General features: G+C 40.5%; 1 protein-coding gene across 4 annotated transcripts in view; it reads left to right on the forward strand.

Moving 5' to 3' along the window:
- LOC119490136 (SLIT-ROBO Rho GTPase-activating protein 3-like) overlaps positions 1-23,297 on the forward strand; it is a 45,436-nt gene that overhangs the window by 11,441 nt on the left and 10,698 nt on the right. The window contains exons 3-13 of one of the 4 annotated variants that reach the window (XM_037773356.1): positions 4,557-4,719; positions 8,291-8,353; positions 13,317-13,508; positions 13,605-13,676; positions 13,794-13,922; positions 14,055-14,276; positions 14,407-14,508; positions 17,169-17,366; positions 17,470-17,554; positions 19,219-19,246; positions 20,357-20,459. In XM_037773356.1, coding sequence (XP_037629284.1) covers positions 4,557-4,719; positions 8,291-8,353; positions 13,317-13,508; positions 13,605-13,676; positions 13,794-13,922; positions 14,055-14,276; positions 14,407-14,508; positions 17,169-17,366; positions 17,470-17,554; positions 19,219-19,246; positions 20,357-20,459 — 1,357 coding nt within the window. Of the gene's footprint in view, positions 1-4,556; positions 4,720-8,290; positions 8,354-13,316; positions 13,509-13,604; positions 13,677-13,793; positions 13,923-14,054; positions 14,277-14,406; positions 14,509-17,168; positions 17,367-17,469; positions 17,555-19,218; positions 19,247-20,356; positions 20,460-21,998; positions 22,030-23,297 lie in introns of all 4 variants that reach the window. The other 3 variants (XM_037773370.1, XM_037773364.1, XM_037773378.1) reach the window with 3 other exon arrangements.

Here is a 23,297-nt window from a genome sequence, read left to right on the forward strand (position 1 = left end):
GGCCATGTGGTTGATTTGAATCAGTGGTCATAAATAAAAGGAAATGAATGATCAGAATTAAAATGAATAAATTAGAGTATGTTCAATGAAAATTTTAAGCGCAAAAGTTTGATCTTTACTTTGGAAACAGGCCAATTAAGGCTGCCAAATGTGGTTAGCTAATAAATGGACGTTGAGTTAAGATTAAATCTGCTCTTCTCTAATAGCCAGTGGAATAGTTTTGAATTAACAAACAGTGCAGGAGTTAAAAAACGTACCTTATGAAGCACTACAGTAAAGATGGTCTAATTGATAGGCAGTTGCACACCCTTTCATGTGACCTGGCTGTGTCAGTCATGCGTTACAAACACGTTGGTTTATTCAGGAGAGGTCTCTCCGTCTCTCTTTCAGTCTCTCCGGCCAATTGGACGTAAAGCGTAATCGCGGCGGAGAGCTCCCGTCACTGGGACATTGATAAATGGAGCATTCCCTCAAAGGGAGACCCCTGGAAGAGACTCCCATTGCATGACTTCTCTCTGCACCCCCGCTGTCCCAGATTCTCCTCCGTCACATCAAATGGTCATCATTATGTCTGTCTGTCAAAGGCTAGATTCACACTCACGGACTACAATGGGCCGACTAAGTCTCTATCATTATTAATCCTTCGCGGTCGTCTGTGCTCTGAAATCTCTTTTGTTTAATTTTACCTTTTTTTTTTATTCTTAAGCGGCAAAACCTCAGTGACCTTCTGTCTTATCGGGGATTCGTTCCTATTTTCATTTCTTATGTCAGATCTAAAAAAGCGTCTGGCAGGAGATCGCCAAGGAACATTTTCAAAACCGCCTGTAATAGAGCGGCTGCAGCAAAAAATGTGATTATAAGAGAACACGGTGCCGTGTACCATTTGGAAAAGACAATTTATATCCAACTTGTTTTATATTAGTTAGTAGATGCAGTATGTGTTTGTATTGTCAGTTCGCTGTAGTTCAGCTGGCTGGTGCTACTTTATGATGCAGAGACCTTGTAGTGAAACAGGTATTGTTGTACTTTTCGTAGGCCGCCGTGTAGAAAACCTTCTTCTGTCATCTTCAGTTCTGCATCGACTCCTTTGTGTCCTGAATACTACAGTCTCATCCGTATTCAAGAGCAGCCAACAGCCAAAGATTTACAGTCAGGTTCCTGGCATCCCATGTACAGGATCAAACACCTGCTCTGCTTGAAAGGACGGTCTATAGGGAGCGCTTGTTCATGTTTTTTATCAAAGTGTTAAAGGATGAAAGGAACCGAGATGCTGATGCCCAGCAGTCTGGATTACCTTTAGCATCAGGAGTGCAACTCCTTTAACTCGCTGTCGACACACAACTTTTCAGATTGCTGTTCTGTTGTACTGAGACGGTGCTACTTTTTTCAACATCATTCATCTAGACAGAAGGATAGAGTCATCAACTGAAGTCAACGCTAAGCGTGAGAATCCAACAGGCATTTCTGAGAATATAGATTACAAATGTGGCTTCAGACCTGGAACAAATAGCAGAAAACGTAGATGTAAAAATCATAGTTCATATCTGAGGTGGTTTTAAAGGGAGACACCCAAGATGAACAGGGTAAAAAATGGAACTAATAGATATTACAAGTTTTCTGAAAATACATGTTTGAATATGTAAATGAGGCATTATCTTATCTCTATAACATTTTGGATATCTCTATTTATCACTCCAAAAAATCACAAAATGTGGTCAAAAGCCATAAAGAAATCCATTTTCACCATGTTTTAGGATTAAAATGTTCTATAAATCAGGCTATGAATGATATATGAACAAAGCCCTCTGTAAAAGAATATAGGTAGGAAGGAAACTGGAAAGTCTGGTGTATGTAGGTGCTGCTGAAGTTCAGATTTCTGGCTCAGAGTCTGAGAAAAAAAATAATTTTGAGAAAACGGCCTTTAAAGATATGGATTGTAAAATGCCTTACATTTTGAAGACTCTGCAGGTGAATAGGGTAAACAATGTAACTAATAGATATCACCATGAAACTTCCCTAGTTGATTACTTACATTAAGACAATTATTTTCTGTATTACAAGTTTTTTTTTAATTTGACAGTTTCAAAATGCAAATGAGGCATTATCTTATGCTAACTTTTGGTGAAATTTAGGAGAAATCTACAGACACAAATAGACAAAGTGTAGTAAAATAAGCATAATGAAATAAACACCAAAATGTATTTTGGATGTTTTCTTTCCACTAGTCTGAATGAAGACATGTTATGGAAGCAAAAATAGCCCAACGTTGACCAGTGCATGTTTTTGCCTGGATTCTCGCCTTAACTTCTGAAACAGTATTAAAGAAACTTGTTGTTAAGATGTTAGTGCAACACAGCAGATTTTGGTATTAAGGCCAGTTTCTGATTAAATTTCAGCACAGTTTTGGATCCATGGAGGGAGCTACAATGTGACCCTTGTTATAGTTTGGAGGCATAGCTGAAGATCAGACCGAGCTTCACCAAGACAGGAAAACAGTCATAATTCACTTCAGCATGAATAAACCTCTCCAAGGATAAAATGATCAAAGTTTTGAAGCAGTTGACAGGAAACAAGTCAGGACTGCTCTTTCAACATGATCTTCAAAACTGAGATGAGAGTCAAAAATAACTGCTGCATTTCTGACTCAGCTACAGTCTTAAGATGCTGCAGTGGATCGGTTTTTCATCAGATGATTTGCACAAATGAGTCCCACAAATAATTTGGAATAATGTTTTAGACCTCGCTTTCTAGACAATATTTGATACTGTAGCATCTAGTTTTTAAGAGAAATAAGAAAATAGCAATGAATAATGTAATTGGATCAACTTAAAGATGTCTGATAGAAATATCCAAAATAAGCCTTTTTAGAGCAACAAAGGGTCCCTTAAATTCAGTTGCGAAAAGTATTATGATCGGCCATGTGAAATGTCATTGTGTACTGGGTAGGAACCAGAGAGAATTAGTTCATCTTAAAATTATTGAAACTCATTCAAGAATCCATTGGTCATGTCTGTCTGTGGCTGCATCTTCAGCAACCCTACCTTCGCTGTGTAATTCATGTTATATTGGTATATTATTTCTGGGTGTTATGTTTTGTCTTGGGATGTGTAAACCTGCAGCACTATTCTGCAACCTGTACCACTGCTTCTGATGGCAGCTGTCAGTGTTGCTAATACTGTAGCTGGCGAGGTATAAATGTAGGTAATAGCTAACTAACCATTCATGAAAATCATAGGCCATAGGGCTGGGCATTATGATGATATATATCGTCAATATTAACAATATATTGTTTCTATCGCGATAACAGCTAGGCCTATATTTATTTATTTATTTCTCTATAATTTCACTGAAAGCCGTTCATTTTGCACTGAAGTTCTTAAAATAAGAAAATACTCCGTACTTTTTATTTGTCTGGTATTTAATTCACACAGGAGTATACAAAAAATAGGCTTTACCATGTGGTTATTTCATATAGACTTATTGGATTACCAGAAAACATGCTCTATCGTGATATATATCGATATATGAAATTACCTTTATCATGATAGAAGATTTTGGCCATGTGGCCCAGCCCTAATAGGCCACATCATAATCATTGCATCACCATATCACTCATCTTTGTTCATGTACACCTGGTTTGAGTTTGCTGCGGGAGGTTTATTAGGACGGTCAGGATATTGATGCTGGTGGAGCTCGGTTAGTGTGTGCTTTGGTTTCTTGCCAAAACAAGGAGAGCGGGCAGTCTTAAGTCACAAGCAACATAATGATATTCAGTATAAGAGAATATTACTTTTGTTTTTTTTACTTCTCAATTAAAGAGATAACCGTGGCAGCTGTGCTCGTTCAATACTCCTTCTCCAGCTACTGACTGCTTGTGTGATATGATAAAAGCTAATCAGCAGAGATGACTATCAGGGTGTGAACTGCCTTCTGAATGTCCTCTCTCCCCTATCAACAAAGACATGCAGATTATTAAAATCATTCATCTTAACTTTCACTCTTCTCCTTTCACCAGTCACTAAAGGAGAAATCAAGGTAGATAGGTCAGCTATCAGCCAAGAAGAGCAAACCTTTTTCTTTTACACAGCTTTCAAGCAGGCTGTGTACAAAAAGTATGATGCAGCATTTTTTTTTTTTTACTTTAGTCACATATTGTTGGAGGTCAGAAAAACAGTTAAAGTCTCTCTAAAGACAAAAGAAGGAGACAAACAAACTCTTCGGTGTGAGGATAATCGAACTCACATGCTCCCTCGAGCAAGGAGGCGATGCAGTCAGCATGCCTTCCTCTATGTGTGTGTGTTTGTGTGTGTGTACAGCTGCCTCCTTTATGGCTGATTCCTTGCTATGTGTGTAGTGACCCCTTGATCTCTAATACGTAATGCCTCTGTACCAATGGATCAAATGTAAAATCTGTGCCGTCTGTAAGATCATGTTCTATGTTCAAGTGCACAGACATGAAGCCTGGTCTGAATATTGCAGTATTAGTCTACGCAGGCAGCTTTGTAGAAATTGGTTATTGAAACTGACTTTCTGAAGTCTTTCCTTCTCTTTTTCAGAAAGGAACAGAATCTAGTATCCACTGTGAACACATGGTATTTGGTCTTGGAGCAGACCAGACGGGAGAGCAGAGACCACGCCACTCTCAGCGACATCTACAACAACAACGTCATTGTCCGTCTGGCACACGTGGGCGAGGATGTCATCAGACTCTTCAAAAAGGTCAGAATCTGAATTAAATGGATGAGGGCACGCAACCCTGACCCATTACTAACGCACACAGTCACATAACTTATCTGCTCAAAACCGCATGACTGATGCCCACAGCTGAGAACTTGACGCCACAACAACATAAATATGTAAAAATATGTTGAACTATATGAGGACGTACAGTATATGTCATGCCGTGTGGTTCTCATACAGTATATTCCTTCTGAGGGCTGATTCTGATTCATGTGATTAGCTTTACTGTGTCATCGTCTCTTGTCGTGACCAATGATGTTTAATCATTAATTCAGTTACTGTACATTGTTTGAATGGAAGGTTCTCCCAGCTACTTTACAGCCTGGTTTCAAATAATGGCCATTACATTGACTATTCCCTCCATCACGATACTTCACGATACCATTTTGTAGCGATTTAAAATATTTTGTGACAGTATTGCAATAAGATATATTGCAATATATTACCCTTTTTCAACTGCAATTTATGCAGTTTGTTAACATCTGTATCTTGAGGTCAGAGGTCAAGGGACCCCTTTGAAAATGGCCATGCCAGTTTTTCCTCGCCAAAATTTTGCTTAATTTTGGAGCATTATTTATCATTCTTCCTGACTAGCTAACATGACATGGTTGATACCAATGGATTCCATAGGTATTCTAGTTTCATATGATGCCAGTATCTTCTATCTCTGAAAAACAGAATAGCACCTGGGCTTATGGCAAGCTGTTTTAACATTTAATAGCTAAGCTTGATTATTCAGAATTAACATTAGAGATATCCACAATTGCGTTTTGACTAGTCGTAATTACATTGTGACTAGAAAGAATTCAAGACATCCATAATGTCATTGTGACTAGTCAAAACGACAGTTAGAGATATCTGTAATTCAGTTTTGACAATCCTAAAAAACAGTTCCAGATATCTCAAACCCCATTAATACTAGTTAGAATTGTTGTGCATGACGTTGCTCATCAAAGCTTCCCATTGGATATCGGCCCAACAAAGCATCTGAACAGTGTGAGCAGAAGCTTTTGCTAACTTGGATAGTTCGGTAAAGTTGGAAAGATATTCACAGATTCTAACTTCCGGGATCAATAACTCATAAGAGAAACGTTGTTAAAACACCAACGAGGGCTCTTTCTTACCGTAGTAAGGTAGACAACGAGCTATACAACCTCATTTTAATCAAACCGAGCCGTCCTACGAGCTGGACTCATAACATCGGTCTCTATGTGCAGCTGGCTGTGAGACGAGTGGTCAGGAACCGCTGTGGATAAGATAGTTAGAAAATGACATCAAATAGAGAGAGCTTAACATCAAGGAATCTGTGGCGAATGTGCTTTGTTCTCTAGAGAGTTGTGCTAGAAATTGACAGCGTATTGTAGATTTATTGTCTCCAGACACACTTTCTAAACACATACGGCTGCAGCGCAGCGCCATAGTATGTTTGAATAGCTTCCGCCTTCCATCCCATCCCGCCATCTTCTGACGTAATTACAGATATCTTCAACATCATTTCACCTAGTCACAACTCTAATTCAAGATATCCGTCATTACATTTTGACTATCCGTAACTCCAGTTAAAGATATCTACAACGTCATTCTGACTAGTCAAAATGTAATTTCAGATATCTAAAAAGGACAATGTAGATATATCTTCAGCTGAGGGAAATTAAAGATATCTTCAACTGGAATGCTGACTAGTCAGAATTAAATTGTAGATATCTGAAACTGGAATTACGACTAGTCATCTGACATTCATTCAACATGCTAGAGTGTCGCTGCTAACGTTAGCTAACTAGCATTATGGCTAACTAGTATTATGGCTAAATAGCATTATGCTTAGCCAGCTGACTAGTTAGCTTGTCTCCTGAACCTTTTTCAGTTCAAAAAGAGATAAAATGCAAGACTAGATTGTGGATATCCGTAATGACAAACCCCATACACATGAATGGCAAAAGTAGTTTGGATCGTACTAGTCAAAATGTAATTACAGATATCTAAAATTAGTTTTGCCAAGTCCAAATAGAGTTGGGGATATCTTGAATTAGAGTTTTGACTAGGCAAAATGACGTTGCAGTTATCTCTAATGAATATCCTGTCTAGCTATTAAATGTTAAAACTGCTTGCCATACTGAGCTCCCCGGCGGGCCCTTGGGTTATTAAGATGTTAATAGTTTATATAATAAAAGATAAATACTTGACGTCTGTGTATCAATATAATATTGCCACGCAACTATCGGTTATTCCTACCTAAAGTTGCACCACTTTAGCCTTACAGTACAGTAGACCATGGCTATTGTGAGAGTATCATGTGCCGACATGGTTGGTGAGAGATTTTGTGTCTCTTTTTAACCTCCCGCATTCATCATGTGTATTGTCATTCTCAATGTCATGCTCAGTTTGCTCCCTATTTAGATCACTAACCTTTTTTTGATGCTCTTTACACCTCATCACCTGCTCATCGCCCACACTCCCACTCATTCCACTTCACACCAAATTAACATTAACTAGGACTCATTCAATAACCTGCAGAGAAAGAGAGAATTAGATTAGTAACTTGTTTCTTTTATTCAAAATGTTAACGTCAACGCTCCCGTTCTTGGTTTTACTCTTGCATCTCATAAGGCGTATGTGCAGGATGTATTGTATGGTACGTGGCGTGAGAGTGGCAGCGTGCCTGTGGTTCAGGGGCGGTGATGAACAATCTGCCTCGGGGATCCTAGATCAGTATCGTTTGACAGCGGCAGGAGTCTACAATAATTTATGCCCTCTAGGGGGCTCTGCACTGTCACGATGGGAAGCCTCTATGAGACTGGGACGGCTTGTAGCCAGTAGAAAAGAGGAGGACTAATAGCTGCCTGCAGAAAAACTCTCTCCCACTCTGCCAGAAGTTAGCTCAAATTGTGACAAAGTTCTCCAAAACAATAATCCTGTTATGCTGTAGCATCCCGGTTCAGCTGCAGTGCAGTCTCACTGCTAATGAATTACACATGCAGGGGAAAGGGAATGAATCAACTCTGCCGTTTGTTGAGTCAAAGTTTAAAATGTACTGAATGTGCAGAGATTTAATTCTTGTCACATGTGAAAATGCAAGGTTGCTTTTTTTGACAAGTGGTCCCTGAGAGGTGGCGAAAAAAAAAAAAAATGGGGATTGATTGAGCTCAGCGTCGCTCCATATCCCCTCAACAGGATTTCCAGAGTCGCTCTCCGCTGGCCCCATTCCTCCTCTTGGGCTGTAAGCCCTGTCATGGGACATGTCCAATTCATCATAGGCTCTTAGCGCCTGTAACTGAGCTGAAACTGTGACACAACTCCTTGGGAAATGTGCTGCAGTTACTGCGCTGTTCTATTTTTGTCTGCATGTGCACTTTGGGCATTGTATTAGATCTTTTCTGGTGCAGAGTAATGACAGCATTTCAATGCCTGCTGACATCCCTCACATACAAATATAACTGGCACACACACACGCCTTTAAGTTTTTCACAAGTCAATTCTATTAGATAACCCAGTTCTTAGTCTTAGATGTTTGAATACCTGCCTTCATTTGTCATTTTCTCCTCTTTTCCAGAGCAAAGACATCGGGGTGCAGATGCACGAGGAGTTAGTGAAAGTCACCAATGAGCTCTACACGGTGAGTTGAACATTCATCACTGCCCCTTCATGCCTAACCTTTCTCCGTCTACAGCAACCTGCCTGTGTTGCCTTTCCCCCATGTTAGCCCGTGTCACATCAGTCCTGAGCCGGAGCTTTTTTTCAGGCCTGAACCTGTAACCTGGGAAGCAGCTGGCCTGACACTGCAACACGACAGATACGCCTTATCAGCAGAGCAGCCTCTAACGGGTCATTTCTTCCATCTCCTGAGGTCGTGAAAGGAGAAAAATTTGCATGCTTCCTCCCGCTGTGAATCTCTCCATCAGTTGAAGGGGAGAGCGTTCTTGCCGCTGGCAGTGCTTCAAGCGGACTCAGCAGTCTGTGCCGCAGAGGTGCTCTGTGCTCACAGCACACATGAGCTGCTGTAATAGTTTCAGCTACATGTAATCACACACATCTGTCTGTGTGTGTTGTCACTCTGTCTATTGTTATATGTCGTACTGTACATACAATAGACAACCCCCATGTGGAAACACGTGTACACACATGGTATTAAACAGTCTTTGTGTGGTGGTGGTGGTGAAGATAGCCAACAGCTGTGTTCAGTGCTGAAGCCTCCTCATTTGGCTGAAGAAAGCTAACTGATGCAGTGATATCATCTGCTGTTTGCGGGACAGAGTGCTTCCTTCTGGCTCTTACTGCTAAGCGATATCGTGACCGTTTGTTATCGTTCAACAGATAATCTGCAAGGAGAATCAGTTAATACGATTCGAAACATGCGGCAAGTTAACATTGTTAAACTGAGCTCATTTAAAAGCTACTTATGATGTAATGAAAGCAAGAGGGCAGGTATCTTTAGGTGAGCAAGGAAATATCCTTCATCATAGGTTTTAAATGGCTCTAACCTCCGTTTACTATAGCATATAAACGCTTTTAAAATTAAGTTTCAGAGGTCTCAAAAGTGTTCCATCACAATAAGCTGAGTCACACCTTGATACTTCAGTGGTTTTGCAGTAGTTATGATTTTCAGATGTATCGTAATTTGATCATACTGTTATTCTGACTTTGGTCGTGCATTGTATAGAATTTAATTCTATAAAATATAAATAAGACCAAATACTAACTTTACGATACTCGGTGTACACTCACATTCTGATTAAAGCTGCAGTAGGTAGAAATGGAGCAAATGTGATTTAAAAAAAGTTATTTTTATAAAACCGTCACTATATCCTGACAGTAGTGCATGAGACAGGTAATCTGAAAAAAATCAAGTGTCCTCCGGTGCTCCTAACAGCATCTGCAAGATTTCACAGACCGGAGGAAAACAACCAATCAGAGCCGAGCTGGAGCCTTGCCGTCTCTGAACAGCTGTCAATCACTCACAAACTCCAATCAATCGGTTAAACTAGGCAGCGCTGATCAAATATGAATCAATATTCTGTTACTGTAATGCCCATTTCTCTCCTCAAATGTTTTCAGAAACATCTTGTAGTGTACTGTTTAGATGTAAAATGAGAAAGTTTGTGACCCGACAGCCATGTTGAGATCAGTTGAGGAAATACCAAGCACCGCCCACCAGCCGGAGCACAGCCAATAGGAACTAGGAGATAGATTTATTTAAAGCCTGAAAACAGAGCCATGAGGAGGTGCAGAAGTCTAGTTTTCTCTCAGAACACTTGAATTACAATATGCTGAAAGGTTATTATGGGATTTTTGCTCAATGATGCCAAAAACATTCTGCCTACTGCAGGTTTAATTCATTATTATTTTTAATTAAACTCCACCTTTGGCTACTTGCTGCACACTTAATCATCTGCATCGAGAATGTCATTGAGTAAATACTGTAAGTGATCAATCAAAGATAATTAAGAAACTTTGTGCAAAGTCTGGTTTTTTTACTTAGTACACATTTATCACTGCTGTGTTGTAAAATTGATTGTGACCATAACTATAAATATAACCAGGGTGCGATTTGTGAAGGGGGGATGTTTTGAAACGCTTTTATTCATGAAAATAAATTATGAACCACATAGAGCACATGGCCTATAGAGACGATGAAGCGTTTTGGGCTGTTTCTTGCAGCTGTTGAAGTAACATTTATAGAATAATTGTGAACTTGAATGATTTCAGTAGTTGAACTTAACCACCACATTTGCAGGAATATTTTGATAATGTTTATAAACTAATCAAGTAGCACAACATTTTCCCTCTCTTGCCTTGTCCTTTCCTCATGCAGACACATAGGGGATGCCATCGTACACAACAAATCAAAAGGTTAAGTGCTAATTTAACATGCCAGAATTAAATCCCCCTTCCAGTAACACGGTTGCCGCCACTCGGCAATTTATTACTTATTTATGAACTTCAATATTTCGAAGATAATCTCAAAATGCAATAGCACAACGTGCTGTCAGCATACAAATAAATAGGCTACAGTATATATGCCTACTTGTCAGACTAAGAAAACGGTCTGCTTTGTTGACGGACTTCTGTCATCTTTTTCTGAGGGGTCATCTGCAGCGTGTCGCCCCTCTTTCACCCACATCCCTGCAAATCTCCAGGCAGAGAAGGAGGCAACCCCTGAATACATACCAACGTTTTATACAGCTTTTTGGTCCGTTTAATGCGATGAGGAGCGTACTGTTCAGTGTGGAGATGTTCATCAAGTAGCCTAGATGCGGTGTCATCGATTTCGCGTGAGCGCAGACAGTGAAAGTCCAATTCTGACAGTTCATTTCTGCACTGTAGACTGTTCTCACGTTACAGCTTTATTTTTACTGTAGGTATTTTGTATGGTCTATTGGTAAAGTAGCATTAATCACTATTAGGGAGGAATACATTTGGTCCCACCCTGGGGATAAAGATAATTCAGCAGAGGCAGGAATATATAGACCAGAGAGGGGAGAAATCCCTCCCATCCCCCCGGGCAAATCACACCCTGACTATAACTATAATTGCTCCATAATGCTTTTAAGTGAAATATTAGTAGTTTGGAGTGAAGACATACAGAAAGCTGCGTAGTGCTAATATGAACCTGTGCAGAATTTAGCAAATAACTGTACAAGCGATTCTGTAACACTTGTTTTAAAAGGACGTTTGGTACAAGTGAATGTGCACCGAATCGCTAATACTCGCATGTAATAAACCACATGAGAAACATTCTCACATGTAACACTATCCTGCACTTTGCTGCTTTACTGATATTGATTTTTCCTCTCTCTGGTTCATGCATTATTAAATGCCTGTCTGCAGCTCCCGATCACAGCAGCAGAAGGAATTGCAGTAGTCTGTTAAGATTAGGGCTGGATAAAGTTCTATAGCTTCAACTAACTTGTATAATTTGTTTGTATTATCAGTTATGAGTTAAATGTGAAATTGGGTATCAGGTGGATTCATCTTTGTCAGCCTGCAAGTCTGCTTATTGATCTGCTGCTGGATTTTATTTTGTGGAAATCAAGTAGTTTCTTGTTTCACTGGTAGCAGGGAAGGTTGCTCACTGTCACTTTGTAACCTCCTTCCTCCCCTGCTGATCGATCTCGCTGTCCTCTGCACGTCCGCTTCAGTCACGGTTGCTAGGAAACCAGAACTTGAGAGTGAGTGATGGAGGAGCAGATGTTGTTTAATTGTACTGTGGATTCAGGGTTACTAGTTAAACATTTGCATGTGATCTCTTTGACAACACCAAAAAACGTGAATCTGTTTATAACAATTCCTCAAAAGCGATCTGAACGGTGGGAGTGTAGATTGTATTTTTGAAGCAGCGATGAACCTCGGTTGTAGTAAAAAACACACAGTGCTTGCAGTACATTGGGATGACCTTTTTTAACCTGCTGCAGTGCTGCGGTGAAGACAGACACAAAAATGTAGACACATTATGACGCTCGCAGCACAACGCCTCCGGCTCAGTTGGGAAATGTCAATCAAAATGTGACGCTCCCATGAGTAAGCGTCACTCCCTGTTCATAAGTGCAGTGAAAAATCTAGATATTCTAGGGTTACATAAGTTCATTTGTAATATACATTTAGAGCTGGGAAACATTTGTGAACCATATAATGATTATGTGGTCATCAAATTGATAACCGGCAAATTGTATTCAACTGCTGTGTAATATTCCTGCATGGCAACATTTTACATATATTTTATTGAACCATCACATATGTTTCTGTTTCACAGCCGTTTTATTTGTCATGGTTTTATTCCAGTAGCTATACGACTGAAGTAAACGAGATGTGTATAAATGTGATGAATGCACTTGGCCCTTTTTGCACTTTTTGACACAATGTGCCTTCATGGTGTCGGAAACATTTGGCCAGCCATGGACCGGCCACTGACGTTAACCCATGCATCTTTTTATTGTCATTTATATTTTGTATTTTTGTGTGTGAATGAATTGTTTGTTGTTCTTTTGTGTTTGCTAACCAGCTTGCCTAGAATTGGCCATTGAGGGACAAATAAAGTCCCACTAGGGCTGCAACTAACGAATATTTTCATTGCGGATTAATCTGTCGATTATTTTCTCGATTAGTTGTTTGGTCTATAAAATGTCAGAAAATGGTAGAAAAATGTTAATCAGTGTTTCCCAAAGCCCAAGATGACGTCCTCACATGTCTTATGTTGTCCACAACTCAAAGATATTCAGTTTACTGTCACAGAGGAGTAAAAGAAAAACAGAAAATATTCACATTTATTAAGCTGAATCAGAGATTTTTTACTTTTTTCTCTTAAAAAAATTACTCAACCAATCGATTAATCGCTACAGCTCTAAACTGGAAAATGGCAAATTTTTAATTGATATTTCCGGGAAGTCATAGCAGTTATATCACTTAAAAACCTGCCTCATTAACAGCAGTTAAATGTGACCGATATCAATATAACATTTCAGCATGTGGTTCTGCACACGTCCTCCATTCCTCCTCAAAGTCACATCCCTCTTTAACAAGTCCTTGTTTGACTGGGATGCCCTTGGTGCCGAATTTGACAGGAGATGTATATGTTGTTCCAGGTGATGAAGACGTACCACATGTACCACACTGAGAGTCTCAGTGCTGAGAGCAAGCTGAAGGAGGCAGAGAAACAGGAAGAAAAGCACATCGGCAAGGCCAACGACATCGGCTCCAGCCTGCTGCGGTACGGTCACGATGAACGTCCGCAGCGACGAAGCTCCGTCAAGAAGATGGAGAAAATGAAGGAGAAGGTCTGTTTTGGTTTATTGTATGTGTTGTACACTACACGCATTGTATCTACACTCATGTACAAATGCATTTTTAATGAACTTCTTGAATTTCACCAGTTGCTATTTGCAAAAATTGGACATTGGATATTGGAAAATGCAGTTGAAGCTACAAGGAGCCCATCTCTACATGTAATACATATATTGACAGATTATATAAGATGAAATCAGATTGATGTAGTAATGCATTCTCTGAGTACATTTGACATCCTGGCACTGATGGGACTCTCTCTTTCCCTCTCTCCCTAGAGACAAGCCAAGTACTCTGAAAACAAGCTGAAATGCACAAAAGCCCGGAACGACTATCTTCTCAATCTGGCAGCTACCAACGCCCTGGTGGCCAAATACTACATCCATGATGTCTCGGACATGATAGACGTGAGTAATTACTGTCTGAGCCAGAAATACAAAATGTTGAAATGACTAGCTTTTCGTCTCAGCGTTTCTTTTGTAAGCTCTCTACCTTTTTATTGGTTTATAGTAACTATATGTTTTGCTTCTTGTCCTCAGTGTTGTGACTTAGGTTTCCATGCAAGCCTGGCACGCACCTTGAGAACCTACCTGTCTGCAGAGTACAGTCTAGAGACTTCTCGCCACGAGGGACTGGACTTGCTGGAGGGAGCGGTAGATGCCATGGACTCCAGAGGAGACAAGCTGAAGTTTATGGACACACACAGCCAGATCTTCTGTCCTCCAGCACGCTTTGACTATCAGCCTCACATGGGGGATGAGGTGAGTCACTAGAGAGTTGGGTTCATTTGTAGGTCTTTACTTCTTGATACAAAGTGCATCTCTCGTTGTGTTTGATGTTCTTGATGTTAAATCCTCCCGGTAAACTTCCCTTTTTCTTTCTTAATCCCAGGTGTGTCAGGTGAGCGCGCAGCAGCCTGTGCAGACGGAGCTCTTGATGCGCTACCACCAGCTGCAGTCTCGCCTGGCCACGCTGAGGATAGAAAATGAAGAGGTGAGAGTGCACCCAAGCCTCACAGAGCTGGAGGTAGCCAGTGTCAGCGTTTCATTTCAAGATGAAGCGAGCTCGCTGCTAGTGTGCTGTGATCAGTAAATGTGCTTTTCTGCTGACTCAGAAGAGGACATATGGCCAGTTATACTGAGTCATAGACTTGTATACAGTAAATATGGGGTTTTCTCCAGAAAACTTTTTAGCCACAGAGGTAAGCTAACCAGATTATGGAGCTTTTTTTTCCAATATTTATTCAAGAGTGTGGTCTTTCAATTTTGAGAGCATGACTCATTGATTTCACTTTCAGATTTTGCAATGCTTTTAATGCAAATAGCCACTGCTTGCGCTCGGATTTGCTCTGCTTCCGCTTAAACTGTATGCTTGCTCTCAGATATAGTTGCTTGCACAGATTTTCCTGCGCTCCAGCCCTTCTGCTCGCACTTCTTCTGTGTATTTGTGAAATATCTGCTCTCAGATTTCTCCTCTGCTCTCTGATTTTTTTTTGTTCAACGACCCCTGTCAAAATTCCCCAAGCAGTAGAATGTCAGGTGTAGTGTTGACCAATGAAATGGCCTATAGCTATAATAATCATTTCTGACGGCAAAGTTGAAAAGAACCACCTTGTGCCCGAGCTGCATCTACCAAAAGCACAAAGAAATTCTAATGAGAAAGTTAGATAATCGGTTAAAGCATGAAACACCGCGAACGTTGGTGAAAGACAAACTGAGTAACATGGTGTGCACATACTGTAATAGTCTGAGTCATACACATTTAAAAATGCAGGGGCCATTGTATAGCACCAGGTTATTGCAAAATACAGGCAGGAAATTAATGTCTTATCGTTCAAACTATCAATCAAGTGAGACCGCATGTAGGAGAACAGGGAGATGCATATCTGCTCCTCTATATGTAGGAAAGTCTATAAAACAATGGTAACAGGCTTTGGGCTCTTTGAGAAAGATTTTTTACAGACTTTCTATACAAAATGTATCAGATTTATAGGAACAGTTTGACATTGACATTTCAGGTGCTGGAAGGTGGATTTGATATCCTTGAGACAGAGCCAGGATGGCTATTCATTCACCATTTCCAGTATCTATGCTAAGCTAAGCTAACTCTAACTCAGCTAGCTAAGCTAACTCAGTGTGCAGTTTGACAATGGAAGTACGGTGGAGTGCAATAGCTTGTCAAGCTATGCAAGGGCATTAAGCACCAAAGATCACGAATGCAACCTAAACAAGTTGACTTTCTAGATCCGTGTGCTATTAGTGAGTGGGTAGAAGACATTAGCAAGTGGCCCAGTATTCAGTGGCCAGATATTTACATATATTTGGTGGAGAAACCTCAGCGAGAATTTACCCGCATACACTAGATCACTAGATGCTAACAACTATTGTATCTGTAATGTCACATACAATGACAAACTCAGAGTTTTGAGTTTGAGTTTTAAATTGAGCACTACAAACACAGGCATTTTTCATTGTGTCCTCAGTCCAGTGGTAGTCAACACCTTAAATAGCTGGCAGCCGGTGTTTTGGATTAACAAGTGTCTGTGTTAACTGGTGACTCTCAGCTGAATGCGTTGTGGTTGCTCGACGTGATGGCAGCTGTTGAAAATATGAACAAAGCATGTGGGTGTCCTCGTAAAAAAGCCTTCAAACAATTTTAAAGACATACTCGTCTATGTTTATTACACCAACCATTTAGGTAATTTACAAGAAGCAACCGCGAACGCCTTCGGCTGAAAGTCACCAGTTAACACAGTCACTCATTCAACTGAAACACCTGTTGCTCTGAAGCGGTCATGATCCTGTCGAAATTCTCTAAAATTTGAGTCATCAAGACATCAACCAGACATTTTGATGCTGTTAACAACTTTAATTATATGTTTAAAGCTTGCAAATTTAGTGTGAAGAATTACCACTCTTATCACTCATCACTTATCAAAGGGCTGGTAGTTAAAGCAACTGAGGCGTTAAGCGTTTCAATACCTTCTTTGGCTTTGTTATGTTTTGAACTGGGATTGGCAGCCAACACCCTCCCTTGTGTCACACTAACATGCAATTAAAAGCAAACAACCAGTCACCCTGCATTTCTGTTCATCTTTAATCTGTCACTGACCTGTGGGGTTGTCTCTCATCATCCAGTCTCCTGCCTCCACCCGGAGGGCCGGAGGGCCACCCACCCCAGCATGCTCCCTGGCCTGCTGGCCTGGAGCCACCAAGGCCACTGTGACTCACATAGACCTGTTTAAAGGTCGCCAGGGTGTGTGCGTGTGTCACTGGCTGTCTGTTACGAATATGGAAATGCACACCGCCTTCCTGTCTGCCTCACGTGGAAGGAACATAGTTAATCTTTCATGTCACGATGCCTCATGCTAGGTGGCTAATTAATTGTTTAGGGTGTGTCAGTCAAACCGCTGTGAAAATGACCTGCGGTGATATAATCTTAGACTGTGCTGGCTTGTTTACACCATACAGCTGGTTTGTGACATTGAGACGATGTATTGGAAGTATGTACATTAGGTATAATTACAATATTATAAGTCATTTCTTACTGATTTCATATAATTATACATAGCAAAAAATTTAAATTGTGGATGTTTTTTTAGAATTAAAGTCGTGGTTTCAATCGTATTTGTATGCTGTGTGTGTGTGTGTCAGGTGAGGAAGACTCTTGACGCCACCATGCAGACCCTTCAGGACATGCTAACAGTGGAGGACTTCGATGTTTCGGAGGCCTTCCAGCACAGCCAGTCCACCGAGTCGGTGAAATCGGCTTCCTCCGACTCCTACATGAGCAAGGCAAACATCGTTAAGAGACGAGCCAACCAGCAAGAGACTGAGGGCTTCTACTTCACTGTGAGTTCTCAGACAAGTGAGAGCACTGCGGCATGGAGCACATACATTATAACTAAAAATAACCATGTCGCTATTTGTCTTTTTTTATTTATGTCATCTGCAGAAATACAAGGAGTTCTTGAATGGCAGCAATCTCATTATCAAACTGCAGGCCAAGCATGACCTTCTGAAGCAGACGCTAGGAGAAGGTGAGACTTATTGTGCTAGACGTTAGAGGAGCGGGAGGTGGTGGTAATAGTTGGGGGTCTATCTTTTACATTAAGTTTAGTATCAAGGGGGTAAAGTACCATTAATCACATTGGTCTGAAATACTGTATTCAGTAATACATTACCTATCTGGAGTTCCCTCCATGATTTTGGAAATCAAACACAAAATTATGTTAGACTGAACTCGTCATTTACTTGAACATTTTTATGCCCCTGCGCCGGCGACAGCCGTGGCTGGAGAAAATATGCTTTCGGGGTGTCTGTCCGTCCCATTCTCGCAAATGTGATCTCAGGAACACCTTGTGGGAATCTCTACAAATTTGGCGCAAAAATCCACTTGAACTGAAGGATGAACTGATTAGATTTTGGTAGTCAAAGGTCACTGTAACCTCACAAAACACGTTTTGGGCTGTAACTCGAGAATTCCTAGGCTAATTAAGACAATTTCACACAAATTGTCTAACAGGATAAAATGACGACAGAGATGGATGTACCGTATATTACAACCTACAAACTGCAACTTGACTGGTTGGCTGAGACATACATCCACAAGGCGGTAATTTTAGTTTGACCTGAAACAAGGTAACTGGCTAAAAAAAACTACATCTCATGGTGAGAAGTACTTTGCATTAAAGTCTATGACATGCCATAGTTTGTTTTTATATTTAATGCACATTAACCCGAGCCAAAAGTTTGAATAAGGATGTGTATAGTCCTACTGTTTGTCAATGTGCTGTTACTAAATCTTGCAAGCATCTGCTGTTGGTTATATATTATTCTGTGGGTCAGTGCATAGTTGTTCAGACTTTATGGATATACAGTATACTGTATATAGCACACATAGTGGACATACAAGAGTGTTTATGGTGGAATTTGATTGATTGATTGTTTGATTGAAATTGAATACAAAATTGTAAAGTTGTCATTCACTGGACAGCTTGAGAGATCACTGGGTAGAAAAGACAGAAAAAAAACCTTAGGACTAGTAGTACTGTACTTGAAGGATATTCATATATTCCTTATATTTAATATGCAATAACCTAAGCCAAAAGACTGAATAATAAAAATGTACTTCAGACGCAAACGTCTGCTTTAGGTTTGGAATTCTGTGTGTTTGACATAAAGTAGGGTTGTGCTGGAAGCTGCTTTACACATGACGTGATCCTTGAACAAACATTTCTGATTGACTGATCAAAGTGAAGCACTAATTAGTTTGCGTACAGTGAATGTGTGTGTGTGTGCGTGTGTGTGCGTGTGTGTGTGTGTGTGTGTGAATGTGGTGCAGATATCGTGAAATCATCACACTGTACAGATCAGCTCCCACAAACCTCCCACTCTCGTTGCCCCTGGATACATTTCCACTTTGCAGAGCCAGTAGACAAGCCATCCCCTTCTGGGGCTCTTGTGCCGTTTCTAGGGCAACCGCTGAATGACTGCTGCCTGGCGGTGAGTCAAATGCAGCCATGGCGCTCACCCCATTGAGCCTGCCTGAATAGATGCCCGTTTTTCTCATAACACCCCTTTCCGTCTCCATCTGCCAGCCTCGTATAGTCGGCCAGCACTCAACCGTACAGCTAACTTCTGTGATTGTAAAACTAGCGTATACTAATTTTGGCTCTTTCTCTGCTGTTTTTTTTGCTCATAGGGGAGAGGTCTGAATATGGAACAACAAGGTAAGATGTCCAGTGACAAGAGGGTGAATAAAGTAGGCGATGGTGTGTAAAATCCTTCCTGTGTCCCTGGATGTGTGACACGAATGAGATCACAGTGTGGGAATATGAATGTAGTTGAACAAAGGGTTTGATCCTAATCAGAGGAGGCGGTGCTCTGAGTTGTTCCACCTGGTTTTAATCCATCAAAATATGTTAAGACTAAGAAATGAAATGCCACGCAGATGGATCATGTCCTGCTGTTGTTTCTATTTATTAACAATTCAGCGAGTGCAAAATGAACAAATATTGACAAGCCAAGCTCATGACTAATTGAATACAAGTGTTTGGCTTTTACCTATTTAGAACTATAGTACATTCCGGTAAATGTAATCAAATCTTTATTGACTTTTTTAGCTATTATCCTTGACTTTGATAAAGTTTGCTACAGCAGCTCCGTCTCAGCGTTAATTTAGAGGAATAGTTTGACATTTGGGGAAGAATGCTTATTCGCTTTCTGGCCAAGAGTTAGTTTAGAAGATCAATAGAGTGCTGCAGGGATGATGTATTTTTGTAGGCCAACCAGGAAGTTAGCATTGCCCTGGTTCCCTCGACAACAAACCAATGGGATGTTTCCATTGGATTTTGCATTTAACTAAAAAACAATTAAAAAACCCCATTGACCTCCAGACAAGGGAACCGAAAGTGCTAAAATGCTAACTTATTTCCGGGTTTTAGGACTCATTCCTGCAGCACTCTATAGGCCTACCGCTCTCTTGATTTTATGCTCAACATGAAGCTACCGCTAACAGATCGTTAGCTTAACTTAGCATAAAGATCGGAAGCAGGAGGAAACAGCTAGCCCGAAATAGCGAGCAAAACCACGTCATTTTTGTTCACCATTTGTACAGATGAAACAAACGAGCCAGGCTAGCTGTTTCCATTCGTTGTGCTAAGCTGAGCTAACCGATTGGTGGTACAGATTTGAAAGTGGTATTTAAATATTGTGTTTTTGGAGGTAAATACATGGTAACATTTTAGAAAAAAAATGTGTTTTGATGTGTACACCAACTGCATTATTGTTCATATTGACCCTGTACCAACCGTACACCCCCCCCCCCACCATCTCCCCAGGCCCCCCACTCTTCCCCCTAAACCCCAGAGAATGCGGAAGTCTAGACCTCGCTCCATTTTTAACCGTAAGCTGTTTAACGGCAATATGGAGGCCTTCATTCAGGTATTAGCCCATCTGTGCTCTTTGTCTCTCCATGAGCTCAGCTGTCTCGCTAGCGGTCCTTGGGGGTTCTCTTGCCTTTGACCACTCTTTTACCCAAATGTTGGCTCACTCATGCACTGACTTTCCTCTTGCTCACTGCCTTGTGTTCACCGTCTTGTAATTTGGGAAAGACAGGGTGAGGTGAATACCAATCAAACAATTTCTGGAGATGGTTTGATTTCATAAGCGCTGCACCGGTGCTGGGTCTGCTCTCAACATCATTTCGCCTGTGATCCCCCAGCCTCCAGACACTGAATTAATTTGGCTTCATGTCAGTTGGCAATGCACCAGCCATGTCAGGCTATATGCAAATAAACACATGGCCACATCCACTCTGATGTGCAATCAAACAGGGGCAGCCGAGACCGAGTGTGCATCTACAGCATTGGAGCAGTACAGCTAAAATGATCAGTCGATTGGCAGGAAAAAAAGCAATTGGGGGTTTTGAAGTGGGGTTGTAAAAGTACTTATCGATTGTAGGTGTATTACTTTCAGTAGATGACGGTCGGCATGCCCCCAGCTTGGAGAAACAGATAGAAAAGCGTATTTTAGCCACCTAAAAGAAAGACCCAACTAACCCAACTAAAAAAGATTGATTTCCGTTTAACTGTACGCTATATTTAGAATACTTTCACCCGTTTTATCTTACCGTCAGACGGCCCTAGCCTTCTCCTTTCCGACGGGGAACTGAACTGAAAGTGAAACTTATCCGTGCTCTCTCCAAAAGCCAGCAGGCTCAGATGACAAAAACAGTATAGATGCATTTCACTTTCAGTTCAGTTCACTGTCAGAAAATATTCTAAATATAGCGTACACTTAAATGGATATTGATTTTTTTAGGTTGTCTTCTAGGTGGCTAGAATACGTTTTTCTGCCGTCCACAGCACTGTAGTGCTTTGCTTCAGTCTGTTTCTCAATGCTGGGAGCATACAATCCCACCTCAAAACACCGAAATATCCCTTTAAAGTAATTTTTTAAGCATAAATTACAAACGTTCCCTCATTCCAGGTTATAACTTTTTAAAGATTTTCTACTATTATTTGTCTTATATGATAATAAACTGAATATCCTTTGCTTTTACAGTGAAAAAAACAACCCCAAGTGATTTGATGATGACACCTTTAGCTTTAGGAGATTGTGATGGAAATGTGTCACTATATTCTGACATCTTACAGAACAAATTATTCAACCAATTAATCGAGAAACTAATGGGCACATTAATAGATAATGAACAATAATTGGTTAGTTGCAGCCCTAGAAAAATGCATGTAGCTTTCACCCCCATCCTCTCTGGTAGCACCCTCCCTCCCACACACTCCCCCTGCCGAGCCATGTCCTCGTGTTTCACACCCCACAAGGCACTGATGCTTTGGCTATTCTCTGAGGCCAAGCCTCCTCTCTTTCTCTCTCTCTCTGTATGGTCTGTCTCTCTCACTAACCTGTTGTGGTTTCTTGTTGCCTCTCTTCCTCTGTCTCCGTGCCTTTCTGCTCTCTGCCCAGGGGAAGACGGAATGTCCGTGCCAGGAGTCAGGTACTCGGTCTTACAGCAGGGCGGGATAATCGCACTGTGTTCACTATACTAACCTACATTTCTGTGCCTCTGTGCTGTTGGCATTCCTGTGAAAATACTGTAGTAATAGTAACATATGGTGGTGCAAACACTAACACAATTTGTTCTATACACTTAAACATCAGTTATTTTGAAAATCATTAAAGGTCCCATATTGTGCTCATTTTTAGGTTCATATTTGTATTTTGTGTTTCTACTAGAACATATTTACATGTTTACATGTTCAAAAATACCTTTATTTTCCTCATACTGTCTGTCTGAATATACCTATATTTACCATCGGTCTGAAACGCTCCGTTTTAATGCATTTCAACAGAACTGCAACAGAATTGTGTTGCTAGGAAACAGTTTGGCTTCAATGGTGCCTTCAAATGAAACTCTTGAGCTCGTGTCTACAACATGGGAAGTCGTGTAAATCATATGCTTGGCGTTCAAGTGGTTAAGTCATGAGAAGACCGCTGCTAAGCAACGGCACTATTAACGTTACTGTTGCCGTCTTGAAGCCACAGAGGCTCACAATTCAGCAAGCTAGCAAGTAGGTAATATAATGCAGGAAATGCAAAGGCACAGTAACAGAGGAAAATATTAGGTCGTTGGGAATATCAACATTTTCCTCAGACATTTTATAAAAGTACGATGAAAAACAATATATGACTAAAACTACAATATATTAACTTATTATGTACCGAAACATTAACTTCCATGGGCTGAACCATTTCCGACAACATCAACAAACATGTCACATTTTCAGAAACTTTCCACTTGCGAGGTCGTGAATACCACATACCACAACACGGCCCCATTTGAAGGCACCACATGTTTACTTCCTGTGAGCTTATATCATTCACATACGCTGCAACCGTAAATCAACTGGGACACATTTAGAATTTTTACGTTTAAAACTGTGTAATGGTAAATATATATTATATATTTGTGACATCACAAAATTACAGAAATCCTGACGGCTTCTTTTACGGTACAGTTTCTGAATAGGGGCTGTGTGTATTTCTCCATGGATCAAGTGTTTTGATAATTTGACAATATTTACGCAGCACTTAAACCTACTTATAATATAAAAGACATGAAAATATAACTTTTTACAATATGGGACCTTTAAATGTTTTTCACTCAACTTTGTGAAGTTAATTCATTTGAGGGGCTGCCTCTATAAGCTTCTGATGATAACACCCTGCTGGCATGACTTTTGTTCTCTATTATTTATTATTTTC

The sequence above is a fragment of the Sebastes umbrosus genome, chromosome 1 (genome assembly GCF_015220745.1).
Source record: "Sebastes umbrosus isolate fSebUmb1 chromosome 1, fSebUmb1.pri, whole genome shotgun sequence".
Lineage (NCBI taxonomy): Eukaryota > Metazoa > Chordata > Actinopteri > Perciformes > Sebastidae > Sebastes > Sebastes umbrosus.